The sequence below is a fragment of the Nycticebus coucang genome, chromosome 3 (assembly GCF_027406575.1).
Source record: "Nycticebus coucang isolate mNycCou1 chromosome 3, mNycCou1.pri, whole genome shotgun sequence".
Taxonomy (NCBI): domain Eukaryota; kingdom Metazoa; phylum Chordata; class Mammalia; order Primates; family Lorisidae; genus Nycticebus; species Nycticebus coucang.
Window position 1 is genome coordinate 7,778,077 of NC_069782.1, and position 25,086 is coordinate 7,803,162.

General features: G+C 41.7%; 2 protein-coding genes across 5 annotated transcripts in view; one reads left to right on the forward strand and one right to left on the reverse strand.

Annotated features, from left to right (window-relative positions):
• XPNPEP3 (X-prolyl aminopeptidase 3) overlaps window positions 1-4,829 on the reverse strand; it is a 62,436-nt gene extending 57,607 nt beyond the window's left edge. For all 4 annotated transcript variants that reach the window (XM_053582692.1, XM_053582691.1, XM_053582693.1 and 1 more), the window contains exon 1: window positions 4,635-4,829. In XM_053582692.1, coding sequence (XP_053438667.1) covers window positions 4,635-4,698 — 64 coding nt within the window. In that variant the 5' untranslated portion in view covers window positions 4,699-4,829. The remainder of the gene's footprint in view (window positions 1-4,634) is intronic.
• Window positions 4,830-5,134: 305 nt separating this feature from the next.
• Window positions 5,135-25,086, forward strand: part of ST13 (ST13 Hsp70 interacting protein) — a 37,928-nt gene continuing 17,976 nt past the window's right edge. Inside the window, exons 1-4 of the mRNA XM_053582696.1 lie at window positions 5,135-5,435; window positions 18,389-18,443; window positions 20,867-20,942; window positions 23,861-23,931. Of these exons, the coding sequence (XP_053438671.1) occupies window positions 5,326-5,435; window positions 18,389-18,443; window positions 20,867-20,942; window positions 23,861-23,931 (312 nt within the window). The 5' untranslated portion in view covers window positions 5,135-5,325. The remainder of the gene's footprint in view (window positions 5,436-18,388; window positions 18,444-20,866; window positions 20,943-23,860; window positions 23,932-25,086) is intronic.

The window sequence follows — 25,086 nt, forward strand, 5'->3', positions numbered from 1 at the left end:
AAAAGAAGTGAGGAAGTTAACCACTGGGATATCTGGTGAAAGAAAATTCCAGGCAGAGGGATTAGCAAGAGCAATATGCCTAAGGCAGGCTGTGGATGGTGTGTTTGAGGAAAATTGAGAAGACCGGTGTGGCAGATTAAAACCATATAGATGAATCAGAAAGGTTAACCAGAAGTCAGATTACGCAGGGTCTGCAAATAATGAAGTCAAGGATGACAAGGTTTAAGTTACAATCTAGCGACTTCAAGAATGGAGTTGCCATTAACTGGGATAAGATTGCAGGTGTTAAGTTTTGGACATTTGAGGATCTCTTAAGTCCCAAGAATTTGAGATTGTTGTGAGCTATGACGTCACAGCACTCTACCGAGGGTGACAAGAAAATGAAAAAATATCTTTCAATCACATTTTTAAAACTTTTTTTTTTGAGACAGTCTCATTATGTCGCCCTTGGTAGAGTACCGTAGCATCACAGCTCACAGCAATCTCAAACTCTTGGGCTTAAGTGATTCTTTTGCCTCAGCCTCCCAAGTAGCTGGGAATACAGGCACCCATCACAAATGCTGGCTGTTTTTTTGTTGCAGTTGTCAGTGTTGTTTAGCTGGCCCGGCTTGTTCGTACCTGTCACCCTCGGTGTATGTGGCTGACGCTATAACTACTGTGCTATGGGCGCCAAGTCAAACTTTAAATATTAGAACTGTAATCGCTGCAATTTTTATTTTATTTTTGAGGCAGAGTCTCACTTTGTCCCCCTGGGTAGAGTGCCACGGCATCATAGCTCATAGCAACCTCAAACTCCTGGGCTCAAGTGATCCTCAAGCCTCAGCCTCCTGAGTTGCTGGGACTACAGGTGCCCACCACAATTCCTGACTAGTTTTTACTATTTTTAGTAGAGATAAGATCTCACTCTTGTTCAGGCTGGTCTTGAATTCCTGAGCTCAAGCAATCTACCCTCCTGGGTCTCCCAGAGTGCTTGGATTACAGGCATGATCCCCTGTGCCTGGCCAGAAATGTAACTGGTATAAATTTTAATGTGACGGAAGGATGCAAGCAAATAATCTAGTATCCTGTTTCCCCGAAAATAAGACAATGTCTTATTTTAAAGTGTGCTCCCAAAGATGCGCTAGGTCTTATTTTCAGGGGACATCTTATTTTTCCTGTAAGTAGGTCTTATTTTCGGAGGATGTCTTATTTTTGGGAAAACAGGGTAGCACTAAAGCCCAATCACTTTTGGCCAAATACAAATATAAAATTGAAAGCCAGAAAAAATTGTAACGTACTATTTAAGCTTAGAGTATTTTAAATGCTAATTACATACAATGTCATATTTAGCAGAACTTATTTGTTATCATGCATGTAGTATAAAGTTGGAAGAAATGTAATTTTGCAAAAACAAAAGCAAAACATGTGTATCACTGCGTCAGAAAATTTAAGAATGTAGCAACATTGCCCTTCAGTTCATTTCTTTGCTCTTAACATAGTTAAAAATTCAGACTTTAGGCATAAATTTAGTGGTTAGGGTGCCAGCCACATACTCTGGGGCTGATGGGTTCAGGGCCTGTTAAATAACAATGACAACTACAACAAAAAATAGCTGGGCGTTGTGTTAGGCACATATAGTCCCAAGAGTTTGAGGTTGCTGTGACCTGCAATGCCATAGCACTCTACTGAGGGCCACATAATGAGACTCTCTCTCAAAAAAAAAAAAAAAAATTCAGACTTTATTATCTTACTAAATAGTTTAAAACTATCTGGTTTCCCACTGCTAGAAAAAAAAAGTTCATTGTTTCTTAATATACAAGGCCCTATATGAGCCAGTCATTAGCTTTTTTTTTAGCTTGATTTTTTTTTTTTTTAAGAGACAGAGTCTCACTTTGTTGCCCTTGGTAGAGTGCTATGATGTCACAGCTTGCAGCAAGCTTCAGCTCTTGGGCTTAGACGATTCTCTTGCCTCAGCCTCCCAAGTAGCTGGGACTATAGGCGCCTGCCACAATGCCCCACTATTTTTTTTTTTTTTTTTGTAGAGACAGAGTCTCACTTTATGGCCCTCGGTAGAGTGCCGTGGCCTCACACAGCTCACAGCAACCTCCAACTCCTGAGCTTAAGCGATTCTCTTGCCTCAGCCTCCCGAGTAGCTGGGACTACAGGCGCCCGCCACGACGCCCACTATTTTTTTTGCAGCTTCATAGTTGTCTAGCTGGTCTGGTCTGGGCTGGGTTCAAACTTGCCACCCTTGGTGTATGTGGCTTGCGCTGTAACCACTGTGCTATGGGCGCCAAGCCTATTTTTAAATTTTTCAATATTTCTTTTTCCCACTTAGACTTACATACATCTTAAATAAAGACATATAATCTTTTAAAACATAACTTACCTTTGCATCACTAGTGGTTTATTTTGCCTGTTCTCAGATGAGAATAGCATATTTCAACTAACTAAATCTCTCCTAATTAGGCTAACCTTTAGCTAGTAAAAACATTTTCACTTTAGTGTGACTTTCACAGATCAAAGTTTCCCATGTTATTCAACAGTCTGTACTCAGAATCTTTCTAAAGAAGGGCAACCATGAGCAGCACAGATATTCAAAAGTTCTATTTATCAGCACCTCAAATGTGGAGTTAACAAATTCTAAACGTTAATAAAATCCCAGAACACCATAATATTTACAACTCATTTTTGCCTTTTCTGAGATCCCATATCTCTTGGGTCAAGACTCTTACTATTGCACTTTCCTATATCGTCTACATTCATTGCTTGTCTATCTCCCTTGGCAAAAATATGAACTCCAAGAAAATGAAGATTCACCCACAATGACTATTAACTCAAAAGCTACTGAATGAAACTATGCTCTTTCTGGCTCGTTCAACGAATAAGAAGTTCCAAAAGGACTCGACTAAGCCAGGGTAAGATCTAGTGGTGGTATAACAGAAAAAAGACTAGACAGAATCATGTAACTTAAATCTGTGATCTGTTGTGATCTCGTTTTAGTCTCTCATATGTAAAATGTGATCATCTGCCTACCTTATTCAATTTGAGGAGACTTAAAAAGATCTGTCAGTTAAAAAGCCAATACAGACCTGGCATGGTGGCTCACACCTGTCAGCCTACCATTTTGGGAGGATCAGGAGGGAGGACCACTTGAGGCTAGGAGCTTAAGATCAGCCTGGCAATACTCAGACCACACCTTTACAAAAAAATAGAAAAATCATCCAGGTGTAACAGCCTGTAGCCTTAGCTACTAGGGAAGCTGAGGCAAGAGGATTCTTTGGAGTTTAAGGTTGCCATGAACTGTGATAACTCTAGCCCCAGCAACAGAGTGAGTACCTGTCTACGAGGGGGAAAAAAGCCAATATTTTGTATTAATCTGAGGTTGTTAAAATTATTTTTTTGAAACAGACTCTCAAACTGTCTCCCTGGGTAGAGTGCTGTAGCGTCATAGCTCACAGCAACCTCCAACTCTTGGGCTCAAGCATCCTCTTGCCTCAGTTTTTTCTATTTTTAGCAGATACGGGATCTCGCTTTTGCTCAGGCTGGTCTCGAACTCATAGCTCAAGTGATCCACCTATCTTGGCCTCCCAGAGTGGTAGGATTACAGGTGTTAGCCACCGGGCCTGGTGAGTTGTTAATTTATGCTTGCTCCATTGAAGCAAACTGAAACACAATGAATATATATTTTCAATGATCTTGGCACATATAATCCAGTATCTAGTGATCAATCTTGATGAATCAGGTTTTACAGAAAGCCTCAAGAAATCCAAAAGTCACAGCTTGTAGGTTCTGTGATTAAGACTGATTAATAGCACATCTATATTTTCACCTAATTCCATGAAGAGGGACAGGTTTCTGCGACTTTTAGAATCCAAGAACAAGTTCTGTACACTGAAGATTTTTTAATTTTTTTACAGTAAGACGCCGATATAGTTAACATTCAAGTATGTCAACATAAACATATGCCAAGACATAGCTTTGATGTGAAATACCATATGCTCTGGTTCACACATCGTTTACATACTGGCTTCCCCATATGATCCAATGGCAGATCCGCCTGCAAGGCAGCCGATTTAGTTTTTACTGATAACGTTTTACGTTCATCTGATTAATCGCTCCATAGAATACACCCGGCTAAAATGATACCCTTATTCCTAGCCTACTTTTTCATGTCTTTACAAACAGGACTTTCAGACACAAAATTCCCCAGCACTGTTCCCAAACAACATGTTTCTCGTATGTTTTGGAGCCAGCTATCAACTCTATTAAAAAAACACGAAAACATTATTTGAGGTTCACCTAACAGAGACAAGCGCCACTTGATGTGAAACACTGTCACCTAAGCAAGTGCGGTAACTGACACAACTTGAGTCCGAGTTACTTTGAAGACAGCCCCTCTGTGGATGGCACACATTTCTCTCTGCAGTCATTTCAGCTTCCCAGAATACCTCAACGGTAGAGAGACACAGGGCCCACTCTTTTCCAGGAGTAGCTGGTAAAGAAGAAATCCGCGAAGAGCACAAAGGTTTGGGAAGCGGAGGCCCAAGGAGGAGAAGGGTCCGCCGAACCAGAGATTTCCCGACAACTTGGATCCCTGTGGGGGCTCCTCAGGCTTCTCAAAGAGCAAGCCTCGGATAGGGCAGGAGTCTAACCTGAGAGGCCGCGAGCGTTTGCTATAGCAGGAACCATCTTGGGAGCTGAGAGCAGCCAAGGCATGACCGGCCGGCACACACGTCAAGATAGGAAAAAGATAGAAGCCACGAAAACAGATCCCAAGCGGCCGAGTCGCCAGGAAACCTGGCCAATCGCCCCGCCCCTTCCGGCGGGCGCCGCTCCTGGGCTTTCGCATTGCCGTGGCGCACAATGCTGACGTCACTCCTGGCGCTTTGGCAGCCCTTCCGGCCAGCTGGCCTTTTTCTCGTCGGGCGTTGTGCTCCTTTTAGTACTTATTCATGGAATATCCGATTGTACATGGCTTCCTGGAGGGGCTGTTATCTCCTGCCTCCTTAAAAGCGCCCATGCAATTGATTGGCTCAACCAGGGAACTGGTTCAAGTTGATGTAAAAATGTGTGCGTAGAGAGGCAGGCAAGAGCACGAACAGCCAAGCTTCCAGAAGGTTCTAGGGACTGCGCAGCAGCAGAGGCGCAGGGAGTAGAAATGAGCCAGCGAAGGACCCCGGGTCACGAGACCGTTGGATGGTGGGAGGAGCCAGTGGCTGGGGAGGTTCTAGTCTGTTCTTCCTCGCTGCAGCCGCCCCCTTCTACGCGATCGCGCTGAGTTACTAGTGTCCGGGCCTGGAATCGGACCGCAGCGTCTGCAGCCGCGTCGTCTGCCTCCTGACTATGGACCCCCGCAAAGTGAACGAGCTTCGGGCCTTCGTGAAATTGTGTAAGCAGGATCCGAGCATTCTGCACACCGAGGACATGCGCTTCTTAAGGGAATGGGTGGAGAGGTGAGTCCCAGGCCTGAGGACCGTTGGGGGCGAGGAGCAGGATGGTCGGAGGGGAGCTGGGCGGGAGCTGGCTCGGGGCGGCTGAGAGCAGGGTCGGGCCGGACAGGGACCCGGAAAGGGTCGCCGCCCCTTCGCGGCTCACTCCCGGGCTAGGAAAGGAGGATCAGGAACCTCGATAGTACCGGGCGGGGAAGCAGGGAACAGAGCTGAGATCTCCAGGGGTGTATGTTGAGCGAAATATTAATACAGATAATTGCGAATACTTGGCAATTGAAGACGTGAGAAGAGTTAGAACTGCGAAACTTAGCTTTTGTGTCAGTGGTTTTTCTTTAAATCTTAGCTGTCCTGGAGCTTAGGTCGCATTGACACATAGTAGCTCTATCCCTTTTAATAGTATTGGAGTAATGATTAGTGATTTATAATAAATTAACTGTGTTTGATTATTCTTATCTTAACGGCGATTCTAACTGCGTAGGCTTCATTATCTTGGGAATCACTGGACCTGTCTTAGTGGCATTGCTGTCATTACAGTTTATGAAAAATGATTTTTCAAGGCCTGGCATGTTTCCAGGGTGTATTCTAGTTATCGTTAACTCCGGAGTACTTCGCTACGTGCAAGGAATTTATTGAACAGGCGTTGTGCCAACTGCTGGGAAACACTGTTAAGTGCTGTCTATTTAGTGATACAGACGAATAAATATGAAAATTCGTTTTAGTATTTGCTGTATAATAGAGATCAATATTCTACATATTGGAGGGGCACCTACGGGAGAAAAGGTAGGAGGGAACTCTTCCCTGAGATGATTTTTTTTTTTTTTTAAATCAGTGCTGTTGGGGAACTTGAAAGAAAGATGACTTACAGATTGAACTTCACGGAGATGAATAGCAATTGTGCAAAGTATTGCAACTTCATGGATACTACAGGAAACATTCATCTGTTTATTTTAGTAATATTGTGTGGGGTGGATTAAATCACGATTATCAAATATTTGAAGTAATGTTTTTATTTATTTTCTCGTGAAAGAGTTTCTTACAAAAACCTTATTCTGAGGAAAAGCTATGTGCAAATCTTAACCTTATATATTAGAAGTATAATTTATTTTTTCCTCAAAGAAGTTTCTCATTTTTTTCCCCTCTTGGGTTTTCTAGCTATTGTAAGATTGTTAATGTTATGTATGTGAAGTTCTGAGACTATGTAAAATTACTACAGTAACTTTTTTGTTGTAAAAGTATTCTATTTTACAAACTCCTTGCTTCTCAACAGAAAAGCCTGCAAGTTGGTGTTAGGTAAATGTCAGGACTAGTAATTGAGAGCTGGAATTTAGTCGTTTCTCTATTGAATAACTTAATTCAAAAGCCTCTGTAGTATTTGTATCAGACCAGACATGGTGGTATGGGTCTGTAGGCCCAACTAGAGGACCACTTGAGCTTTGGAGTTCAAATCCAGCTTGGCAGAGCAAGGAATAAAATAAATATATGTGTATATATATATATTTTTTTTTTTTTTTTTTGAGACAGAGCCTCAACCTGTCCCCCTGAGTGTTGTGCTGTGACTTCACAGCTCACAGCAACCTCCAACTCCTAGGCTTAAGCGATTGTCCTGCCTCAGCCTCCAAAGGACCTGGGACTACAGGCACCCGCCACAACACCCAGCCATTTATTGTTTTTTTTTTTTTGGTTGTAGTTGTCACTGTTTGGCTGGCCTGGGCTGAATTTGGACCCGCCAGCTCTGACGCCCCAGCCGCTTGAGCTATAGGCACTGAGCTTAAAATAGATATTTTTTAAAGCAAAAAATAAAGTTTATATGTTTTTATTCTCTTATGTATACTTGTTACAGGAAAGATCTTACAAGTCATAAATTGTTTCTAAAACTTTAGATAGGGCAGCCGTAGACCGTAGGAAAGGTGAAAGTTGGACTAACTGGGTACAGTATGTTTGTTCCATTCCTACTGAAGAGGACACTGAAGGAAAAATTGAAGAAAAAAAAAACTTAGTAACTTGTGCTGAAGTGTGATTATGGTTGTGTAGAGAATTCCAATTTAAAATTTGCCAAGTGTTACTTGTTAGGCGCTACTATTAAAAAAAAAAAAAACCAGCCTCTGTGTCTCACTGTAATGTTTCTCATAGGTAATTGTTCTTTCTGTTCTGTTTGTTCTTTTGGCTTCCTACATTGTCAGTTTTAAGTATGGGGGGAAAGCGTCTTGGCATGTGTAGGGTCCTTTTTCTTAACTTAAATTGAGATAGTTAATGTAGAAGCTTTTTTTTTTTTTGTGAGAGAGGGTCTCAAGCTGTTGACCTGGGTAGACTGCTGTGACGTCATAGCCACAGTATCCTCCACCTCGGGCTCAAGCGATCCTCTTGGCTTAGTTTTTTTCTATTTTTAGTAGAGACGGGGTGGTTTTGTTCAGGCTGGTGTCAAACTTGTGACCTCGCCTCCCAGATGCTAGGATTGAGCACCAGCGTGAGCCACCACACCGGCCTAGAAGCTTTTGTTATCTCTTTTAGTCCTTACTTAAACTTAATGTTTTTATGGACTCTGAGTCTTTGGATTTAAAGTAATCTAAGATTATAGCTGAATGTAGGTACTTGTTTTTTTATTTATTTTATTTTATTTTTTTAAATTTTCTTTTGTTTTAGTAGGTAGAGACTTCTAAGTCCAAGAATATTCATAGGCCTAAGCCTAGGGTTCCTCAAGTTGAAACCATTTCAGAGTTTGCCTCTCTAGATAAACCAGGCTTAGAAGTTGAAAAGCAGTCTGTTTGCTTATTTACTATCATCATTTATTGCTTAAAATTTTATTTGGAAGGGCAGGCATGTTGGTTCATGACTGTACTCCTAGCACTCTGGGAGGCCGAGACTAGTGGATTGCCTGAGCTCACAGGTTGGAGACCCACCTGAGCAACAGTGAGACCCAGTCTCTAAAAATAACTGGGCCTGGGGTGGGGGGTGCCTGTACTCCCACCTACTCATAAGGGTGAGACAAAGAGGATCACTTAAGCCCAAGAGTTTGAGGTTGCTGTGAGCTATGAGGTCACAGCTCTCTACCCAGAGCAACAAAGTAAGATTCTGTCTCAAAATTTTCTTAATTGGTGTAAGAATTCATTACTTTAACAACCTTTTAAATTGCACAAACAGAAATATGAAGAAAAATCTTTCTGAACTAGTAGTGCAGATCCAAGGAAATTTTCTTTTCTTTCTTTTTTTTTTTTTTTTTTTTTTGAGACAGAGTTTTACTTTGTCACCTTTGGTAGAGTGCTATGGTCTCATTGCTCACAGCAACCTCAAACTCCTGGGCTTAAGCTATTACCTTGCCTCAGCCTCCCAGGTAGCTCGGAGTATAGATGACCACCACAACGCCCAGCTATTTTTAGAGATGGGGTCTCAAATCTAGCTTAGGCTGGTCTTGAACTCATGAGTTTAAGCAGTCTACTCACCTTAGCCTCTAGAATGCTAGTATAACAGATGGGAGCCACCTCAACTGACCTGGGAGACTTCTATTTTCTTTCTTTTTTTTGAGACAGAGCCTCAAGCCGTCCCCCTGGGTAGAGTGATATGGCATCACAGCTCACAGCAACCTCCAGCTCCTGGGCTCAAGCGAGTCTTCTGCCTCTGCTTCCCAAGTAGCTAGGACTGTAGGCACCTGCCACAACGCCTGGCTGGTTTTTTTTTGTTGTTGTTGTTGCAGCCGTCATTGTTTTTTGGCGGGCCTGGGCCAGATTCGAACCCACCAGTTCAGATGTATGTGGCTGGCACCTTAGCCACTTGAGCCACAGGCACTGAGCCAAGACTTTTATTTTCAACAAATATGTTTTGAGATGTTTTTGTTTCACTCCTTGGACAGAGAAGCATTGTCTTATGCTGCTTTCTCCCATTTAAACAATTTTATCTACTTTGTATCTTGTATGTGCTTTTATAATTTTATTTGATGATAATTTGTGATCAGAGAGTGATTTTGCATTTCTACTCTAGCACAGTGCTTAGCACATAGCTTTTAATAGATACTTCGAATTGAGCAAAATGCTTTTTTACCTTCAAAAGAGAATTTAGATTACAGCCCCCAGTTTTTGGTACATGTGTATAAACTAGTACAAAGCAGATGGAAGATTATCAAATTAAGAGAATAATGAATGAAATCTGTGTTATCGTACATGAGGAATATCTTCACCAGACCTGGACTCGATTGTGTAACAGAAAAGCCTATACTGGCAATTTTTGGCTAGAAACTTGTTCTAAATCTTAGAAGCATTAATTGAAATTTCTGTATAGATTGGTGTTACCTTCCATTAGTTAATTAGAATGTGGAATCTGAGAAACTCTAAATTTAGCATATGAATAAAAACCTCCTAGGGTGTTTAATTTTTGTTTTTTTGTAAACAATTTCTAGCTTGAAGAAAAATTGCAAGTGCAGTACAAAGGACATTTTTCCTGAACTATTTGAGAGTAAGCTGCCAATATTATGCTCCCAACACCATTTAGTATTTCTTACATAGACAATCTCTGAAAAACAATGATCAAACTCAAGAAGCTTGCATTGGTGTGTTAATACTGCCTTTATTCTTGAATAATTTTTCAGGCTTACCTTGACTTTCATGGTTTTGACAGTTTGAATATTGTAGGCAAGTTATTTTGTATAATTTCCTTCAATTTGTGTTTGTCTGATCTTCCTTTAGGACTAGATTTAGCTTAATACACTTCTTGGTAGGAATATCACTTCCAGAGTTAGTCTAACATAAATTAGACTTTATGTCTATGTTTGGGTCACCTACAATATGTTCCAGACACTGTTTTGAAACTTAGGACACAGCTTAAGAGGCCTTATGTCTTCATTAAAATTTTAACTACAAAGGAGTAGTGTTTCATTACTGTGCTCTTTGGAAAAGTAGTTTTTTGGTGCAGAAAAGAATTTTGTGGTATTTTTATGTCCGTTCCTTACTGTTAAATCATATCACTTGGCTACATGTAAATTAAGATGTTTTGTATCATGTACTGATTTTATTCATTTTATTTTTATTTTATTTTATTTTTTGAGACAGAGCCTCAAGCTGTCACCCTGGGTAGTAGAGTGCGTGGCATCATAGCTCACAGCAACCTCTAAATCCTGGGCTTAAGTGATTCTCATGCATCCGCCTCCCAAGTAGCTGGGTTACAAGTGCCTGCCACAATGCCCGGCTATTTTTTGGTTGCAACCATCATTGTTTGGCGGGCCAGGGCTTGATTCAAACCCACCAGCTCAGGTGTATGTGGCTGGCGCAGTAGCTGCTTGAGCCACAGGCGCTGAGCCCATTTTACTTTATTTTAGAGACAGAGTCTCACTTTATCACCCTTGGTAGAGTGCTGTGGCATCACAGCTCACAGCAACCTCCAACTCCTGGGCTTAGGCGATTCTTTTGCCTCAGCCTCCCGAGTAGCTGAAACTACAGGTGCCCACCACAATACCCAGCTTTTTTTTTGGTTACAGTTTGGCTGGGGCCAGGTTCAAACCTGCCACCCTGGGTATATGGGGCTGGCACCCTACCCACTGAACCACAGGCACCGCCTGATTTTATTTATTTTTGATATAGTGGAGCTATTCCTTAAGAGTATTGAGTAACCAAAGATTTTTTTTTCTATCAGATTAATCATAATGGAAAAAGTGTGTTTGTTTCCTTGATTGAATAGTGCTTATAAGAAATTCCAATCTTTCCATTCCATTTGCTACTTTATACTTTGGCTTTTTTTTTTTTTTTCTTGCAGTTTGGCCAGGGCCGGGTTTGAACCCGCCACCCTCGGTATATGGGGCCAGCGTCTTACTCACTGACCCACAGCATGCCCTATTACTTTGGCTATTTTATTTTATTTATTTATTTATTTATTTTGAGACAGAGCCTCAAGCTGTCCCCCTGGCTAGAGTGCTGTGGCATCACAGCTCACAGCAACCTCCAACTCCTGGGCTTAAGCGATTCTCCTTCCTTGGCCTTCCAAGTAGTTGGGACTACAGGTGCCTGCCACAACACCCGGCTATTTTTTTTTGGTTGCAGCCGTCGTCGTTTGGTGGGCCCAGGCTGGGTTTGAACCTGCCAGCTCAGGTGTATGTGGCTGGTGCCTTAGTTGCTTGAGCCACAGGTGCCAAGCCTATACTTTTGCTTTTTTAAAACAAAAAACAAATTCCAATATATTTTGCTCTAGAACTTTAGTCACGAAATAGTCTATAAGTTCAAGTCACCCTTCAAGGTTTCATTTAACAGCTACTTCTCTTCACTGTCCACTGCTGTACTGAACAAAACCATTCTCCTTAGAGAAAGGGTGAATAAAATTTACAGCCATAAGTTGACTATTTCAGACAGCATCGTTCCCAAGGTATTTTTTTTTTTTTTTGAGGCATAGTCTCACTCTCATCCTAGGTAGAGCGCTGTGGCATCATGCTTAAAGCAACCTCAAACTCTTGGGCTCAAGTGATCCTCTTGCTTCAAGGCCTCCCGAGTAGCAGGGACTACGGGTGCCTGACACAATGCCTGGCTAGTTTTTCTCTTTGTCATAGAGATGGGGGTCTTGCTCTTGCTCAGGCTGGTCTTGAACCTCTGAACTCAGACAATCCACCCGCCTTGGTCTCCCAGAGTACTAGGATTATAGGTGTGAGCCACTGTGCACAGCCCCCGAGGGACTTTGAGGTGGAACTTTTCTGTGTTATAACAGAACTCACAGATAACACAACAGATGATACAGAGAATTCTCAACACAAAATGTCAGGGACTATCAAATGAGAACCCAAAGAGGACAAAACACCACCCCAAATGACCCCTCAGTGTCCCAAATGCCCTACAGGGCTGGAAGATAAACCTTTCCCAAATGGTGGCCTAGTCCTAGTGCTCCCTGCCCCCATTCCCTGGGAATGGCATATGAGCTCCAAATTCGAACCAGGTTCCCCAGTTTCACTCAGCCTCGTTGACTCCCACCCTAAAAGATACCTCAAAACAAAACCAAGAGGAAGGTGGGAAAACGACCCATATAGGTGGAATCATGGTCTTGGTGCACATGACGGGAAACTTACCCAACGAAGGCCTGGTCTCCAGACCCTTTCCAAATCACTTTCCTTCCTCAACTCTATTCAGGTTGCTGTGTCTACTTTGGGGAGACAGAGTCAGTAGTTCCCCAGAAATAAAACACCCTGCAGCTACTGGGACTGTCCCATACCCTCAACCAAGAAAAGGAGCTGTTTCTTCCAGTGTTGACCCACGGCTTTGACCTAGGCTGCTCCCTGCTGCTTCAGCGGGTGCCAGTTCAAGTCCATCTGGGAGGCAATGAGCCCACTCAAGGAATGCCAGAATCTGTTACTGAGAGTTGAGTTGTGGACGGCGCTTGTGGCTCAAGGAATAGGGCGCCAGTCCCATATGCCAGAGGTGGCAGGTTCAAACCCAGCCCCGGCCAAAAAAAAAAAAAAAAAGTTGAGTCGTTCTCAGAGAACTTGTCCTTCTTCTCAAGAACAAGTGGTTTCTGAGACGAAGGAAAGGGAAATTTATTACTTCCCTGGCAAAAGAGGTAAAATAGCAGAATGTTAATCTCAAAATATCAATTTTTCCTCTATGCTTTTGCTTCTTTTTGGGGTTTCAAAAGATACTAAGAAAGTGAAAAGGGAAGCCATAACATAGGAGAAAATAACTTGTAATGTGTAAAGTTGACAAAGGGCATGTAGCACAATCTGCAGAGAACACCTTCAAATAAAGATAACCTGATAGAAAGCTGGATTAGAGCTGAACTTTATAAAAGGCTATTCAAGTGGCCAGTAAATATATGTATGAAAAGGGCAGCGCCTGTGGCTCAAAGGAGTAGGGTCCCAGCCCCATACGCCGGAGGTGGTGGGTTTAAACCCAGCCCCGGCCAAAAACTACAAAACAAAAAAAAAGTATGGAAAGTGCCTCACTAGTTTTCTGGGAGGCCAAGGTGGGTGGATTGCCTAAGCTCAGGAGTTCAAGACCAGCCTGAGCAAGAGCAAGACCCCATCTCTAAAAATAACTGGGCCTTGTGGTGGGTACCTATAGTTGCAACTACTTAGGAGACTGAGGTAAGAGAATCACTTGTGCGTAAGAATTTGAGGTTGCTGTGAGCTATGATTTCATGGCGGTCTACCTGGGCAAGAAAGTGAAACTCAAAAAAAAAAAACAAGAATAGTGACTCAAATACAATGTATAGAACAGCTGGATTTTTCATAGACTGCTGATGGAAGTGTAAATTGGTAAAAGAACCTTGGAAAACTGATACACATTTAAATTCTACCTGCATGTACCCTACGTTGACAAATTCCACCCAATTGAAAAGAATGTAAATGTGGACATGACAACTCTACATACAGGATCAGCTCTTTATGCTTTCCAAGTTAATATATCTTCTTTTATGTGAACAAGGAGGGTTAATGACTACTTGATTTTTGTTTTCAAGGCAAATTTTAGCAGTGTATGTGACTTCCAACCTTTACTGTTGTGGAGTGTCCTAAATTCGTCAGACATTTTTGTCATCAGACCATTGCATGTCTGATGCTAGGTTCTGCAGCAATGGAGCATATAACCCTAGTTTTTTGTAGTCTTTTTTTTCTAAATATTCAGATTATTTGCATATAATTCATGGTGGTGCCCTAGACTATTCAGGAAAGAAGGGTTTGCAAAGCCAAGAGGAAGCACTACATATAAATAGGTGAAATTCAGAGGGAATAAGTGGGAGAAAAACATATAATATGAGGGTCTTGCAAATACAGTAGAATCTCCATAGTTGACCATGTCCTTAAGCTGACTTAATTTTCAGAGACTGGACAGGACTACATGTACTCAGTGGAAGACTGACTTCTGTATGTTGACCACCTCTGAGTTGTATGTTGACCATTTGGACTATGACACACAATATTAATTTACCCTCTCTAACTTCACCAATTGAGTCAGCTCTATACCAAGGGGTAGAGGGTGTGCCCCTTTGTTGTATTATTTTTTCTTTAGTGTAAGTTCTTTTTTTCATATTTTATTACACTCTGTTTATTACCACGTTTTGGATTAGGCCTGACATTCTGTTGTTTACCATATGTTGTGGAAGATTTTTTTTCTTTTTTTTTTTTGTAGAGACAGAGTCTCACTTTATGGCCCTCGGTAGAGTGCTGTGGCCTCATAACAGCTCACAGCAACCTCCAACTCCTGGGCTTAAGCGATTCTCTTTCCTCAGCCTCCCAAGTAGCTGGGACTACAGGCGCCCGCCACAACGCCTGGCTGTTTTTTGTTGCAGTTTGGCCGGGGCTGGGTTTGAACCCGCCACCCTCGGTATATGGGGCCGGCACCTTACCGACTGAGCCACAGGCGCCTCCCGGAAGATTTTTTTTTTCAATGTGAGGAACTGGTCTCAATTGTAAGTACATCCTATAATTATTGAATAATTTTAATTGAGAAATCATGGCCCACAGGAAAGAACTGAAAGAGCTGACATTGAAGGAGAAAAGGTCAATCTATAATTTCTGGAGAGAAGCAGCAGAAGAAAGACAGTGGCACATTTTGGTGTTAGCAAGCCCACAGTTAGCAATGTCCAAAAATGTAAGCATGATTTGCTTGGAGACGTATGGTAAGGAGGAAAATTTCCCTTGATTAAGTCAATTTGTTCAAACAAATGAGGGCAGTTAACGCCCAGATCCCTGGGCCAGTGATCCAAGAAGTTGCTAAAAAATTTACACAGGAATTTGGGGTGTCAGATTTGCAAGCATTAAGTGGTTGGGCCTGACGGATTTAACTGAGATCACCCAGAAAGTCTTGTAAGGTGAATCTGATGAAGTTCCAGTAGAAGTTGTGGAAAAGTTCAACAAAAATATGTTTTGCCAGGGGCTTCTAGTAATGGCACCCCCCTCTTTTTTTTTTTGGAGACAGAGTCTTACTCTGCGAATGGTGTCATAGTTCACAGCAACCTCAAACTCTTGGGCTCAAGCAATCCTCTTGCCTTAGTTATTTTTAGTAGAGATGGGTCTCAACTCCTTTTTTTTGGTAGAGACAGTCTTAACTTTGTCACCCTTCGGTAGAGCGCCATGGTGTCACACAGCTCACAGCAACCTCCAGCTCTTGGGCTTAGGCGATTCTCTTGCCTCAGCCTCTTGAGTAGCTGGGACTACAGGTGCCCGCCACAACGCCTGGCTATTTTTTTGTTGCAGTTCAACCAGGGTCGGGTTTGAATCCGCCACCCTTGTATATGGGGCCAGCGCCCTACTCACTGAGCCGCAGGCGCCACCTGGGTCTCAGCTCTTGCTCAGGCTGGTCTCACCAGCCTCACCCTACCAGAGTGCTAGGAAAATGATGACATCTTTAATGCTGACATGTGTGGGCTCTTTTAAGCAACATCTGACAACAGCTGCATTGTGAAGGGTGACAGATGTAAGAATCGACAACTTTCCGAAGAACCTCTCACGGTTCTACTTCATGCTAGCTCAGCTAGAGAGAGCCCTTGGTGATTGGTAAATTGGCAAAGCCATGCACATTCAAGAACCTGACGCCCAAAGACCTCCCCTGTCACTTCGAGATCAAGCTAATGTGTATGGATGACTGGTGCCCCGTTTTAGGAGTGGACAAAGGATGTATTGACCAAGAAATGAAGAAGAAACTGTCTTTCTACTGACAATAGACAATCGTCCTGGCCACCTAAAAGTGAATCATCTCACAAATGTGATACTGAAATTTCTGCCTCCAAACAGGGCCTCAAAAATCCAACTATTTGATCAAGGCATTATCAAAACATTTAAAATGCATTATTGAGCCCAGCTCCTGCAGTGGGTTATTACTTTATCACAAACCTGTGGTCAGCTGTGGAAGCAGCTTCATCCACTGCATCTGTTAATGATCTGGATGCTATCTTCTGGATCAATTCTTTTTTTTTTTTTTTTTTTTGAGACAGAGCCTCAAGCTATTGCCCTGGGTAGAGTGCTGTGGCGTCACAGCTCACAGTAACCTCTAACTCTTGGGCTTAAGCAATTCTCTTGCCTCAGTTTCCCAAGTAGCTGGGACTACAGGCGCCCGTCACAACGCCCAGCTATTTTTTGGTTGTAGTTGTCATTGTTTGGTGGGCCTGGGCTGGATTCCAACCCACCAGCTCTGGTGTATGTGGCTGTCACCTTAGCCGCTTGAGGTACAGGCACCGAGCTGATTAGTTCTTTTTTGAGACAGAGCCTTAACTCTGCCACCCTGTGTCAAGTGCGATGGCTCTTGTGCCATAGCTCACAGCAACCTTAGCTCTTAAGCTCAAGAGATCTCTTGTGTCAGCCTCTTGAGTAGCTGAGATTACAGGACCCCACCCCCAAAAATGCCTCACTAGTTTTTAGTGATGGGGTCTGGCTCTTGGCTCAGGATGGTCTCAAACTCCTGAGCTCAAGAAGTCCACCAGTCTTGGCCTCTGGATCAGTTCTGCTTGGAATAAAGTTCAGCCAAAAATGATGAAGAAGTGTTTCAAGAAAGTTGGATTTGGGGCGGCCCCTATGGCTCAAGGAGTAGGGCGCCAGTCCCATATGCCGAGGTGGCGAGTTCAAACCCAGCCCTGGCCAAAAACCAAAAAAAAAAAAAGAAAGTTGGATTTGTCACCAGACAAGAGCATGATGTTTTGGCCCCATGAGTCCCCATCTCCTGTGGCGGAATTGAAGGAGATTTTGCTACTCCATCCATTACTGCTGCAATGGATGATGAGTTGGCAACCTGTAATGAACTTGATCCAGAACCAGTTGTCCAAGCCATATTGACCGAAGTACAGACCAGCATAAAAGTGTATGAAGCAACTGAAGTGTATGAAGCAAGTGAGGATGACAGAAATCGCAGAGACTCCAAAAGAAGAGGCTGTCAGACATCTGTTAATGCAGTTGAAGTCATTTGCTGTGGAAAATGGCCAAGTATGCTGAGAGGCGTAGCCAGTGTTGGGAATGCTTTCTCCATTTACATTTGCAATAAGAATAAGAAACAGACCGAGATTGATAACTTTTTCCAGAAAGAATGATTAAACTATGAGAAAACAGTAAATGTATTGACTTTGTATGGTTGTATGTATGATTTTACTATGTCATTTTTTTTTTTTTTTTTTTTTTTTTGTAGAGACAGAGTCTCACTTTATGGCCCTTGGTAGAGTGCCGTGGCCTCACACAGCTCACAGCAACCTCCAACTCCTGGGCTTAAGCAATTCTCTTGCCTCAGCCTCCCGAGTAGCGGGGACTACAGGCGCCCACCACAACGCCCGGCTATTTTTTGGTTGCAGTTTGGCCGGGGCCGGGCTTGAACCCGCCACCCTCGGTATATGGGGCCGGCGCCTTACCGACTGAGTCACAGGTGCCACCCGATTTTACTATGTCTTGATATGATTTTGTATGATACTCTAAAAATTGTGCAGGAAAGTACATGTGGATATCAGTACAGTAGGCCTAGTTTTTTATGTTGACACATCTGTATGTTGACCATATCTGTAAGTTGACCATACACAGTTTGTTCCGGTCCCTTGGGTGGTCAGTTTGCAGAGGTTCTGCTGTAGAAGCAAGAAAAACTTTTGGAGGTCTTAGTCAGCAAATAGAAGTATTTTGAATTACTATAACTGCATAATTATTCCATAAACTGCCTGTTTGAATTTAATCGAATGCTTGCTAAATGTCAAATTTCAACTTTTGGATTCATAGATACACATGATTTTGTCATTGCATATTGGCTTCTCTGCCTCTTTTCCTCTGGGAGTGGGCACAGGGAAGCTGTGTAATTATGTTTGTTTGGCTTATTGAAGCAGGGAAAGTGTTTCATGAACCAGTATGCTAAAAACGAAATTTGAAGCTGAAAAAGACTTAATTGTAATTATACTAAAGCATTCAAGTTAATTGAGAGTTTTCTCTTAAATTTTGGAAAGGTCTAAGTCTTAATTTTTCTTAAGCTATAAATAGTTTGGTTGTCATAATGAATTTTAATTTTCTAAACAAATATTTTTTTCTTACCTTCCTCAAGCATGGGGGGTAAAGTACCACCTGCTGCTCAGAAAACTAAAGAAGAAAACATCAAGGTAAGTTTTAATTTTATTTTTAGGTTTAGTGCTTAAGTACTGTAAGATTTCTTGAGAGGTACTCTCAAATTACTACTCCTGAATTCCCCAAGATGATTTGGAAATAAGATCTTTTAAAATTTAGTTGTAGACTAAATCTCTGGAATTTGATTTAAAAGTGGAAATTTGGGGGTGGTGCCTGTGGCTCAGTGGTTAAGGCACCAGCCCCATATACCGAGAATGGAGGGTTCAAACCCAGCCCTGGCCAGACTGCAACAAAAAATAGCCAGGTGTTATGGTGTGCGCCTGTAGTCCCAGCTACTTGGGACTCTGAGACAAGAGAATCACCTAAGCCCAGAAATTGGACGTTGCTGTGAGCTGTGACGCCATGGCACTCTACCAAGGGTGATAAAAAGAAGAAAAAGGACAAAAACTGGGGATTTGGGTGGAGTGTTCACAATGTTGACATGTATGTGTGTCGTGTAAGTGGCAAGTTCTTTGATGGTGTGCCTTTGTATTCTTTGTCATTGTCTGCTTAGCACTTAGCACAGGTACTAAAGGTACTTTTGTTAATAATTGCAGAGAATATCAACAGATAGCCCACATCAGTAATCGTTATTTTTGTGCCTAAGGAATATTTCTGAGTGTGAATCACAGTGTTTTTTTAGTATGTTTGCTGAAAGGATACGTGAGATCAGGAGGTTGTCACTAGCTGAAGTTTATAGATGGGAGGGGAAATGTACTCTGAAAAAGTTGTTTCTTGAGGGGTGGCGCCTGTGGATCAGTGGGCAGGGTGCCGGCCCCATATACCGAGGGTGGCAGGTTCAAACCCAGCCCTGGCCAAACTGCAACAAAAAAATAGCTGGGCATTGAGACTCGCTCTACCGAGGGCCATGGAGTGAGACTGTCCCTACAAAAAAAAAAAAAAAACAAAAAACTTCTTTCTTGAGAACTTTTTGTTTCTGTCGTTGTCTACCTTCACATCTAAAGCGTTTTTCCATAAGCTTTCTAATTAGCTGGGATTAGCTATCTTAAACTGATAAGAAACTTTACTGTTGCTTTATTTAGAATCCTAAATGTGGTCTATCTATATGGACATGAAAATAGAAATTATATCTATGAACAAGTAAAATGAGAAAAGTAAAGAAAAGCCCAAAATGTAGTTATTCCTTTCTTAGACGAGTTAGTCATTTTATTAGAGTTTGGTATTTTCTGAACCCTAGATAGGATATTTTCTCGTTGAATAAATGTATGTGAATGCAAAATTATATTTAAACCCTATATCTTTGCTAAAAATGTTTTGTAATAAAAACATTCTGATTTAGAATTATGACTGGCTTTTTCAGCATATTGTAAAGCCTATACCTCCTTGTACAATTGATAATGTAATAAGGCGGGACTTTGATTCCAATTTTTAGGAAACAAAGGGAGAAGCAATCTAAATGGTTAATGATACAGTAATACGGTGGAAGGGCAGTTGATGTAGGTAGACCGATTAGAGTATATTTCTTCAAGATAGAAAGCATTGTTGAATGGAAAAGCAAAGTGCAGACGTCTGTCATACATGTAGAGAATATCCTAGAATGGGATACATAAGCAACCAGAATGGTTACATTTAGGATGAGAAGGAAATTTGCTCTCCTTCATGTGTCTCTTTAAAGTCTTTGAATTTTCTTTTCCTTTTTTTTCCCCCAAGAGACAGAGTCTCACTTTATTGCCCTTGGTAGAGTGCCGTGGTGTCACAGCTCACAACAACCTCCAACTCCTGGGCTTAGGCGATTCTCTTGTCTTAGCCTCCTGAGTAGCTGGGACTACAGGCACCCGCCACAATGCCCTGCTATTCTTTTGGTGCAGGTTGGCCGGGGCCGGGTTTAAACCCGCCAGCCTTGGTATATGGGGCTGGCGCCCTACCCACTGAGCCACAGGCGCCACCCAAGTCTTTGAATTTTCATTGTGTCTTACAGTTCCACAGGTCCTTTTTCCTTTTTTGAAATTAGAAAACTCAAAAAAAACCCTCGAAAATGTGAAGTTTTTAATAAATTTGACATTAAGATATGATGTGAACATGGGACTATTTTTAGTCTGTATACCCCTTAGTGTTCAAACTTTATTTTGCAGAAATAGTAATGTGTTGGATTATGGAGAGTTTCTGGACTATGGTACCTGATGAGAGGGTTATGTAATAAACGTATTATATTTGCTTTCTAAAATATAAAAATTTAAAATAAAATACAAAAAGTTTTAAGTTCTAAAATGCATTGTCCTACAGATTTGGATAAGAGACTAGATGTATAATTAACTAAAAAGGAGAAAAAATAGAACAAAACAGGGAAGGGAGCATTACAACGGAAATATGATGTATGTGAACAGTTTCTGTATAAATTCTTTTAAGTACTGGGTATGTTATTTAATATTGATAGCACTGTTTATCTTCCCTTTGCCAGGAAGAAAAAACAGATAGTAAGAAGGCAGAAGAAAACATAAAGACAGAGGAACCATCAAGTGAGGAGAGTGATCTAGGTGAGTAGATGGTAGTTACTGTATTTTATAACATATAATATCTTGTGCTGATTATTATGAAATTGACTAAATCAGCACGAATAGAAGTATAATGTGAGCTTCATATGAAAACTCAGAATTTTCTAGTTGCCATGTTTTTTTAAAAATAAAAGGAAACAGATAAAGTAAGCTGAAATAAAAATTTTTTTTTTTTGAGACAGAGTCTGAAGCTATCTCCCTGGGTAGAGTGCCGTGGTGTCACAGCTCACAGCAACCTCAAACACTTGGGCTTAAGCAATTCTCTTGCCTCAGCCTCCCAAGTAGCTGGGACTACAGGTGCGCACCACAATGCCCGGCTATTTTTTGGTTGTAGTTGTTGTTTGGCAGACTCGGGCTGGATTCGAACCTGCCAGCTCTGGTGTATGTTGCTGATGCCTTAGCTGCTTGACCTATAGGCGCTGAACCTGAAATATAAAATTTTTAAGCCATGATATATTAGTTAAAATATTTATACCAGCTCGGTGCCTGTAGCACAGTGGTTAGGGCTCCACCCACATACACCTGGCCTGGCAGGTTCGACTACAGATGCCTGCCACAACACTGGCTATTTTTTTGGTTGTAGTTGTCGTTGTTTGGTGGGTGTGGGCTGCATTTGAACTCGCCAACTCTGGTGTATGTGGCTGGCGCTTTAGCCGCTTGAGCTACAGGCGCCAAGCCAATAAAATAAAATTGTTAAAAGAATTATTTTCCTTTTTTCTTTTTCCATATTACAGCTTCAAAATGCTTAGTTTATTTTATACATACAGTATTCCTCAATGCAGGTATTACACTTTCATTGGAAATAATTTTACTTATTTTTATTTATTTTGGTTTGCATTGATATGAACATTAATGATTATGAATGATGGCTGGGCCACATTATTTATTTTTTTTTCTTTTGAGACAAAGTCTCATTCTATTGCCCAGGCTAGAGTGCTGTAGTGTCATAACTCACAGCAATCTCAAACTCTTGGGCTCAAGCCATCTGCTTGCCTCACCCTCCCAAGTTTCTGGGACTATAGGTGACTTCCATAACGCCTGGTTAGGTTTCTCTATTTTTAGTGGAAACAGTCTCTCTTGCTCAGGGTGATCTTAAACTTCTGAGCTCAGGTGATTCACCTGCCTCTGCCTAGGCTGATGGCATGGCACTCTTCCCAGGGCCACAGAGTACCACTCTGTCTCAAAAAAATAGGATAAAATAAAATTAATATTTTTCCCATGCTTTAAAAAATGATAATAATTAAATTAAAATTGAATATTTCAATCCAGGGGCAGTGGCTCACGCCTATAATCCTAGCACTCTGGGAGGCTGTGGTGGGTGGATTGCTTGAGCTCATGAGTTTGAGACCAGCCTGAGCAAAAGCGAGACCCTGTCTCTACTAAAAATAGAAAAACTGAGGCAAGAGGATCACTTGAGCCCAAGAGTTCAAGGTTGCTGTGAGCTATGATGGCACTCTATCCAGGGTAACAGCTTGAGATTCTCTCTCAAAAAAAAAAAAAAAAATTAAATATTTCACTATGATTTGTAGTGTCACTATAACTTGCTTTATCTGCATACATTTTTTTATTTTTTTAGAGACAGAGTTTCACTCTGTTGCCCTCCGTAGAGTGCTGTGGCATCACAGCTCACAGCAACTTCCAGCTTTGGGGCTTAGGCGATTCTCTTGCCTCAGCCTCCCAAGTAGCTGGGACCTTAGGTGCCTGCCACAACTCCCAGCTATTTTTTTTTTTTTTTTTGTGGCAGTTTGGCTGGGGCCGGGTTTGATTCACCTTTTTTTTTTTTTTTAATTTGGCCGGGGCTGGGTTTGAACCCGCCACCTCCGGCATATGGGACCGGCGCCCTACCCGCTGAGCCACAGGCGCCGCCCCTGGGGCCGGGTTTGAACCTGCCACCCTTGGTATATGGGGCCGTCGCCCTACTCACTGAGCCATAGGCACCGCCCTGCATAAAATATTTTTTAAAAACATTATAGCTAGCCATCATCATGGCTCATGTCTGTATTCCCAGCACTTTGGGGATGCTGAAGTAGGAGAATTGCTTAAGGCCAAGAACTTGAGACCAGCATGGGCAACATAGTGAGACTCCTATCTCTACAGAAAATAAGAAATAAAAATTGAGGCAGGTGTGGAAGTGTGTGGCTGTAGTCCTAACTACTTGGGAGAGTGAGGTGAGAGCATTGCTTGAACTGGGGAAGGAGTTTAAGGTTGCAGTGAGCTATGATTGTGTCTTTGCACTGTAGCTGGGTGAGTAAGACTGCCTTTGAAACAAAAACAAAATCATTATTAATATCAGCGTGCACAAAAAAATTGTTAGTATTTGAACTGAATTTAGTTTGACATTGACTAAATTAATGGTGTATTTCTGTGTAATACTAGGCAATAGGTACATAACAATGTATGGGGCGGCGCCTGTGGCTCAGTGAGTATGGCACCGGCCCCATTTACCAAGGGTGGTGGAGTCAAACCCGGCCCTGGCCAAACTGCAACAAAAATATAGCCAGGCATTATGGTGGGTGCTTGTAGTCCCAGCTACTCAGGAGGCTGAGGCAAGATAATCACCTAAGCCCAGGAGTTGGAGGTTGCTGTGAGCTGTGATGCCAGGCACTCTACTGAGGGCGACAAAGTGAGACTCTGTCTCTACAAAACAAAAAAAAAAAGTCTCCACTACAGTCTAATAAGAAATATCTTACATGATGTGACAGTTAAGATGAAATGCAGTCTTACCAAAATAATAAAATGTTTAACAGGAAAATATTTTATAATGCCTCAGTAGTTAAGTTAAAATTATTTAAAATACTAGTTCATTAGTTGCATTAGCCATAGTTTATCAGTTTTCTGTAGTCACACGTGCATTGTAATGTACAGTGCAGATCTTATTGTCATTTTCTCAATTTGGGCAGAAATTGATAGGGAAGGTGTGATTGAACCAGACACTGATGCCCCTCAAGAAATGGGAGATGAAAATGCAGAGGTAAGTTCAATGCTTTTATTTTCTATGTGTTGTGAGGAACGTGAAGGTTCTCACCTGTTGCAATAATTATATGACATTCTTTCAGGAAAAAAAGCACGTAGTAAATCTTTCTTGGACTTAAGGTATTTGCGAAAACACTTTACATTACTATTTTAAGTATTTGTGAAAATCCCTGTTTTTAAACCATTCCAACGGTCTTTGAAGTTTCTGCTATTATCTGTTTCACCTTTTTTTACATTTGTATCTGGTTTGACTGTTCTTTGCACTACAAAGTGGAATTCACCTAAAGTATTTAGCTATAAGTGAAATTTCCGCTTACTGGAGTATCTAATGCAGAATTGTATTCCAGAATGGTTTTGTCATAACAGGCCCTCAAAAAGGTGAATATTAGTTCTTGGGACAGGAGCTTGAAAAAATTTTAGATAATATGTTGATTAAATTCTCCTAAAAGCCATAATAAGTTACCATATACGACTCTCAGGGTTGTTGTATAGCACACAAAACATGGAACAACAATAGTGACTGCCACACAGTAAAACATTGACACGTGGCTCTGATACACTGGAATACCACGGTTATGAAACCATCTTGAATTGTTTGTGCATTGCTATCAAAGTAAGCACACGGTGGCATGTTCATGAACTTTACTGTTGAACTTCGTGCTATGTCAGCTCTGATGATCATTCCAGAAAAAGAGTTTCAAAATTGATTTGAAGGGTGCACTGGGTGGTGGTATTGATGTGCAGCTTCCCAAGGGGAAAACTTAGAAGGTGATTGTAGTGATAATTCATCAATGAGGTATGTAGTATTTTTTCTAGGCCGAGTTTGTGGACTTAGTTGTCAAACCTCCTATTTGTTTGCCTTTCACTTTCAATCTACCTGTCAGTACCATTGTTGAAGAATTCCTTTCTTCTCTGCTTGACTGTCCTTTGTGGGGCAGGTTTGTTTTTGGTTTACCATTATCCCGGGATAGGCATTTGGAGTTCCAGATTTATTTTGAGAGGCATCTAGTTAGACCACATATGCCCACTTCATCTGAATCTGGGCTTTGTGTCCTGTGTTCTACATTACCTTCAAAATAAAATTGTAGCAAGGTGCTCATGCCTCTAATCTCAGCGCAGAAGCATGGAAGGCTAAGGTGGATCATTTGAAACC